The 7,294-nt window shown below is 43.0% G+C and overlaps 1 protein-coding gene across 1 annotated transcript in view; it reads left to right on the top strand.

Moving 5' to 3' along the window:
- The window catches only part of LOC103373568 (mucin-19-like), a 48,068-nt gene that overhangs the window by 22,650 nt on the left and 18,124 nt on the right, over nucleotides 1-7,294 (top strand). Inside the window, exons 4-8 of the mRNA XM_008303474.1 lie at nucleotides 299-391; nucleotides 498-584; nucleotides 1,295-1,328; nucleotides 1,414-1,506; nucleotides 1,686-1,787. Coding sequence (XP_008301696.1) covers nucleotides 299-391; nucleotides 498-584; nucleotides 1,295-1,328; nucleotides 1,414-1,506; nucleotides 1,686-1,787 — 409 coding nt within the window. The remainder of the gene's footprint in view (nucleotides 1-298; nucleotides 392-497; nucleotides 585-1,294; nucleotides 1,329-1,413; nucleotides 1,507-1,685; nucleotides 1,788-7,294) is intronic.

The following is a 7,294-nucleotide window of genomic DNA, read 5'->3' as shown; positions in this document are numbered from 1 at the left end:
TTTTTTTTTTTACCACGTTTCTGTCCGTTTGGACCGTTCTGTGTTGGGAACGTTTTTTTGAACCATCCGTCCGACTGAAATGTTCTTGAACTGATTCAGCTTCATGTTCATCTGCTGAGTGTCAGAAGGTCTGACGTGAAAACAAAGCAGCAGATTTATGGGACAGAAGGTTTGCTGGAGTCTTTGGAACGCTGCAGGCAGCCATGTTCTCTGTGTTCTCTGTGGTTCTATATGTTCTCTGTGTTCTCTGTGGTTCTCTGTGGTTCTCTGTATAAATGTTGTTCTTCTTCCTCTTCAGTGCTGCAACCTGCTGCTGGTGGAGACGCTGAAGGATCCGCTGTGCTTCCGGGTTTCCGACCAGACGATCCCCAAACAGCAGCACGTCGTGCAGGTCGACGAGTCTCGAGTCACGTCAGACGTTTTCTGAGTGTTGCCGTCCTCCGTTGTTAACGCTGTTGTTGTTGTTGTTGTTGTTGTTGTTGTTGTTGCTGCTGCAGACCAAGAACCAGGAGGAGAAGCGGCTCTGGGTCCATTACCTGAAGAGGCTCATTGTAGAAAACCACCCGGCGTCGCTGCCTCAGAAGGTGAGCAGGTCGGAGGAGGAGACGCAAACATGTAGGAGAAGAAGAAGAAGAAAGTGCTGATAAAAGCACTGGACCATTGTGCTGGTGTTTGCTGCCACCTGCTGGTCAACGATACAAACTGCACCTCGTACCAGGAATCAGACCAACAGGACTTTATTCTGTTCAGAGAAAAACACATGAAATCACACGAATAAATCGTCTTTACATCAGGATAAATCAAGAAACTGAGGACTTTAATCTTTTTAAATCACCAAAGCGACAAAATTTATCCGACAGAAACTCAGAATCAGTAGAACTTTGAGACATCTTGGACCAATTTCTATCATTTTGGATAAACTTTGAGTGAATGTGGGCGATTTCACGATTCATTTTTGATAAATCTTTGTTATTTTGGACACGTTTTTCTTATTTCTGACTAGTTTTAAGTCATTTTTTGAGTCATTTTGGGCAATTTCTGTTATTTTGAACAAATTTGGGAAAAACCTGAACAGTTGTGAATTTGGAGCCACTTTGGACATTTTGTTGGACATTAATAGGAACTCTGGAACATTTTAAACTGGTTTTTATCATATGGGACAAGTTTTTGAGATATTTCAGACAGCTTTGAGTCGTTTTGGACAAACTTTCATCCAGTCGATCAGACGCTGACTGTCATCTTGTTATTTTACACCTCATTGACGTATTTAACGTCGCTTTCTGTTTCATTGCAGGCGAGGCAGGTTCTGGGAGACAACTTCTGCCAGAGTGAGTTCCTTCATCTGTAAAACTCTCAACTCCGAACCTTCGTCGACGAATCTGACATGAAGTGACGTCTGTTTGTGTGTTTCAGCTCCTCAGTTCGACCACGAACACCTGAAGAAGTCGAGCGCTTCGCCGAGACTGGACGACATCCACGGATTCCACCGAGGAAGACGTCAGTCAGGTCAGGGTCAGTCTGCTCCATCGAGTCTATTAAACACTTTGTTCTCTCAAACAAACACTGAATCACAACTAAAGCCTCGTTGATCTTGAATTTAAATGAATCTGATCTTTTGACTCCTCACATGTTCTGAAAGTCAACATGAAAGCTGTCGTTTAAAGTTTCTGTGTTTTTGTCTCCAGAACCTCCAGAGCTGCTGATGTTCACACCTGAGAAGTCCAGGAAGAGTTTACCGCTGCTGCTGGAGGGAAACCTGCCGTACCGACGGTCCAGGAGGCAGTCAGGTACCAGCAGATACCAGCACTACGACTACTAACGTGACAAACATGACCAAAAACTGGGCAGAGTTACAAAAACATGGTCTTGATCGGCAGAATTTGTCCAAAATCATCAAGATTTTNGATCATCGAGTCCTGGCTGTATTTTAACAGTAAAAGTCTATGAAACTGTGAGATAACTTTAGAGACTTTTCTTGGGTGATGTTAACCAGCAGAGCTCCGTGGCTGGTGTTTGCACAGACGTGTTTTATGAGGATCTTTTCCTTAAAATAAAAAGTTTGCAGCATAAATAAAAGCAAACAGTGAGTGAAACCCACCAAACACTGGATTAAACTACAGAACCGTGGTCCTGCAGTTCTATTAACCGAAAAACCCCGCTAAAGAAACTCACCTGTCACATGACGCAGACCAGAAGATACCGTAATATCTGGACTATTGAGGCACCTGAATATAAGCCACACCCACTCACTTTAAAAAGAAAACCAGGTGTGCACATATACAGGCTTCACCGGTAACGTACACAAATACGTCGATGCCTTTTTCCGAACAGTTCCTGTAACACGGCTGGTTAAGAAAATAACCAGCAGCTACCAGGAAAACTCATTGATTATCTTCATCTTCCTGAAAACCACTGAAGTCGTCTTCTTCAGTGTCAAACAGCCTCAGAATCACTTCCTCAGTCTTCAAACTCCAACACTGCCACTTCTGGTTGAATTAGAGATTCCAAAAGCAGCTGAGTCGACAGAAAAGTGGGTTTATTAATCTCAGAATCTGTTCCCCATTTACATTTTCTCAGTTGAAGGAGTCGGTTTTTCATTCGGCATCAACAGCAACCAGCTGCTGGAGTCACTTTGTACCAAAGAAAAGCAGCGACTTTGGTAAATTGGAAGCGTCCACGAGCCTGAAGTTCAGATTAATCTTCGCTGTGCTGCACGTTGCTTTCATTATTAGCAGAAGAAACAACGAGGACTTAATTAAACGTGCATTAAAGGGTTTCTATGGTGGATGTTTTCTTTGCTGAAACGTGTTTCGGGTTAGAGAGAAGAACTTCCTCCAGCGACCAGGAGGCCGGTGAGGCCGGGGTTCCCTGCTTCTATCTGCTGCTCATCAGCCCCTGATTATAAAGTCAGTATCCCTCTAATGCGTCCCAGCTTGACTTGAATCATCCGTCGCTGCATCTACAAACACCAGCCGAGCGTCTGGCCCGTAAAGCAGGTTTTCCCAGTGAACGTGCTGAGTTCTAGTCCTGGTGCCGGTCCAAGCCCACCTCGGAGCAGATGATGAAACGCAGAGAAACTCTTTGTTCTCGGCCGGCTCGCTCGCTCGCTGCTGTCGACGGTGGCCAGTTTAAACACCGAGCCGGGGATTTTCCCATAATCCTCCGCTGGTCCGGCTTCAGTCGTCGCTGCTGTGTCAGCTGCTCCGATTGTTTTCTGCTCCTTTGTTCTCGTCCTGTTAAAAACGATGCGAGCGTCTGTTTGGATGTTTTAACCTCAGCCAGAGCTGCAGCGTCACGTCTCTGGTCGAGGTCAGAACATCTCCTCTGATCGTGGAGGTTTAAGGTGAACGCTGAGGAGTTTTCAGGGTTTTTCCTGGTTGTCACCATGTTTTCTGATTAATGCCGAACAAATAGAAGTGATTCAGGGAAAATCCAGAGTTTATGTGAAGTGGGTCTGTCAGCACAAAATCCCCCTTTTTCCCTTTAACAGAGGGAACTGGAGCCACTGATGTCACCAGGACCGAGACTCTGGTACCGAAACCCTGAAAACACTTAAACTGTGTTTGTTTTCTGTGAAGAACCCAAAAGTTCTGCAGCTGTCAAAGAAAACTTTAATTCTATTGTTTTAAAATTAGTTAATAAATTGTAAACACTGACTGTGAATTTACATCTGTAATGTAAATATATATTTTTAAAAAACTAACTTTGATGAACTCTAAAATGTACATTTTTTGAAGAGTGTTCGAGCAAATTTAAAAAATTCTCATTTTTATTTCATAAATGTCACCATTAAGTACCGCAGCTGTTATACATGGTCAAAAAGATCTATTAATATTATTTATTTTATACACAATTCACAATAAATATCACAAAAATTGTGGAAAAAAACAAAAAACAAAACTGACTGACTTAAAAATTCTAGTTTGTATCTAATAGACATCAGTTTATAATATACCTAAGTATTGGTTTTATATATAAAATTTCATATTTATATTTATTATTTCAGGCTCTGTATCGACTATGTTGTACATTTGTGCTGTATAAATAAAATGTAATGTAATTTTAAAGACAATAATTTGTTTAAACTGTGAATTAAAAACACATTTAAAGGCCTCGTTTTATGAATTTTCATTCGTGGCTTCATGGCTGCACCTGAACACAGAACCTTTAGTTTTTACAGAATCTTGTGGATTCATCAGATTATTTTTGACAAATGTTTTATATGAGACACGTCGAATGAAGTGGCTTAGATAAAACATCAAACTGTGAAATTAAACGTGCATCAAAAAGAGTTTTTTATTTGTGTCCAGCGTGAAGACGAAGACTGATTCAAGTTATTTTATGTTTTATATCATGTAGTTATCTGTCTGTGAAGTGTTGTGATAAACGTCCTGCTTTGTCCAAAGAGATCCAGTTTACTGAAACCAGGAAACGTTTCTGAAGCTGCAGTCACAGAATTCAGACCGTTTTCCTGAAACAACATCGATGATCAAAACCGTCCATCAGTTCGTTAGCAGGTCGTTAGCAGCAGGTCGTTAGCAGCGGGTCGTTAGCAGCGGGCTAACGCCTCGGCCTCGTGTCGTTTCAGGAGCTGTCGAAGCACTTTGACAAGAGCGACCCCGGATACGAGGTGGTGGAGGACGCCATCATCACCATGACGGCGGTGGCCTGGTACATCAACGACATGAAGAGGAAGCAGGAGCACGCCGTCCGGCTGCAGGTGAGCAACAAGCAGGTTTTCTACTGTGAGGGGAAACGTCACCGATTCATCTGGTCTCCATGTCGGGAACAGGTCATAATTACACCTAATTAATGAAGCTACTGCTGCTGTGATGCTGCAGGTGTTTGAAATAATCCTCAACAGCTGGAAGCTCCTGATGAGAAAACCCAGATGTGTCGCCTCCAGCGGCTGAAGATCATCTCCTCTGAGTTTATCAAACACCTGCAGCATCACATGTGCACAAACAGCATCAACTCCATGAACTGCTTCTGGTTATAAATGACGGCCGACATGCAGGCAGGATCAATCAGGATCAATCAGGATCAATCAGGATCAATCAGGATCAATCAGGATCGATCAGGATCTAACTGCTGGTAAAGCAGCAGGTAGATCTCCGTCGCTCTTTGATTAGCAGCCGGTCGTTCAGATTCAGGCTTCTGTTTGTGTCTTTATGTTATTAAGATGCTTAACCGATGAATTAGACGACCTTTGGATGTATATCAACCCTCCAGCATCATGAAGGGATTTAATTCACACTTAACTCTCCACGTTTTACCGGTTTGAACAGGAACGAGGAATTTCAAACTGAATTTTTTAACCCAAATCTGAGCCGATCAAGCAAAACATTCAGACTTAAGTTAAATTAAAACTAAAGTTTCTGCTCAGGAAGGCGAGTAAACGACAACGATCTGACGTCTGAATCAAGAAATAAAAACATTCTTTACAGTTTTTTCAGTTTTTTTGTTAAAAAGTCAGTTTATAAATTCATAGATAACAACAATAATATGATTATATTATATTATTAAAAACATCATTGTGGTTGAAGCGCTGCTACATGCTGCTGTATTAGCCGCCACAGAAACATGATGTCGGTAATTAACAATGCTGTTAATTAGGGCTGCTGTGGCGTTAACCTGACACTAGGTGGAGCTCTAGTACATTTGTTAAGCTCTGTTTTTGTCAATACGTCATTTGTTGTTTGATTAAATGATGAATAAAGTCGTGAGTGACACGACGCCACAGCTTTAACACTAGATGGATGTACAGGGCTGGTTGACGCCTCCAATCTGGGCTCCAGGCGGCCTCTCCAGAACCACGGTTAGCCGTAGCAACACATAACAGAACCACCTGCAGCTTTACTGGAAGCCCGAGTTCACCGACTCTAAACAAGAGATTAAATTCTCATCATACCGAAGCCCTAATGTAGCGTCGGAGCTAAACCACGGCTCATTTCGGACCTCCTCAGAGGTTTCTCTGGACCGGCCGTGCAACACCAGCGTCCCCTCCGCGGGCCTCCGGCCACCCTTTGGTCCTCAGGCCCGTAAAGAGGCCGCCGAGGTCGACCGGCCGACCTCCAGGTGTCAGAGTCTGCGTTCCTCGACTTCCTCCGACACGTGTTCTGTGGTCCAGAGGCGTGTTATTAGCGTGTTGCTCACAGAGCGGTGCGTGTTCTCGGGTCCAGCTGGGTTCTGACGCCTCGCCTGTCATTCCCACCGCGGATCGCCTTTCATTTAGCGGCTTGCAGCATTTTTCTCCTCCCGTGTTTCACTTTGAGGCGTTTCAGCTCAGTTACATTCACTTCAGGTCTCGTTACGAACATCCTGCAGCGAAGCGAGCAGAGTGAACGTGTTTAAAACTCAAACGTCTTCAGAATAATTAAATCTGTTGCTGGTGTTAGACGCAATAAACCAGCTCAGGTTTACAGTTAAACACTAAAAGAACCAACTGGACGTCTTCTCTGGGATTTGATGAATTATCGTCAGTAAATTAACTCACAGGAGAAAATCTGTAAAATACATTTTTAGAAAATGATTCAGTTTTTTGGTGATTTTAACAGTAAAATTAATTTAACATTTAAATGATGTAAAAGAAGAACATTAATATTCAGATTGTTAATGTGGACGTCTGTTTGTTTTACAGTCAACGTGTGAATTCAAACTGTTATTGTGTGATTTAACAGAACAAGAGAAATGTGTTAAATACCAGTAAGTTTACCTTCTGTCAGGCCTTAATGCACAAACATACCAAAATAATATAATATAAATAAAATGCATATTTCTGCCTGTAAATATCAGCACATCTCTGTCTAATAAAGAGGTTTTTATGTTGATGTAAATCCAGTAAAATGATGTAAATGATGAACAGACTTTATAAGGTGACATATTTTGATTAAATAAATCATAATTTAACAAAACGGAAAAATCGGTAAATGAGCCTCATTCTGTTCGAAGCTCGGAGCTGAATTCTAGAGTTCTCTGGTTGTTCTCAGAAGGTTCCCTGCAGAACGTCTCCTCTGGCAGCTCTCTGCGCGTGAAGGTTCTGGTGTCACCTTTCCTCTGTTCTGTGCAGGAGATCGAGTCCCTGCTGGTGAACTGGACCGGGCCGGACCTGAGCGGCTTCGGGGAGCTGGTTCTGGAAGGTTCCTTCAAGGTCCAGAGGGTGAAGAAGGAACGAGCGTTCTTCCTGTTCGACAAGATGCTGCTGATCGCCAAGAAGAGGCTCGAACAGTTCGTCTACAGCACGCACATATTCGTGAGTGGAACCCGTCTGATGGTAGAACCTCGGACGGAACCG

The sequence above is a fragment of the Stegastes partitus genome, unplaced genomic scaffold (assembly GCF_000690725.1).
Source record: "Stegastes partitus isolate 25-593 unplaced genomic scaffold, Stegastes_partitus-1.0.2 Scaffold2013, whole genome shotgun sequence".
Lineage (NCBI taxonomy): Eukaryota > Metazoa > Chordata > Actinopteri > Pomacentridae > Stegastes > Stegastes partitus.
Note: the sequence above shows the minus strand (reverse complement) of the source record. Positions and strands in the feature narration are given on the sequence as shown.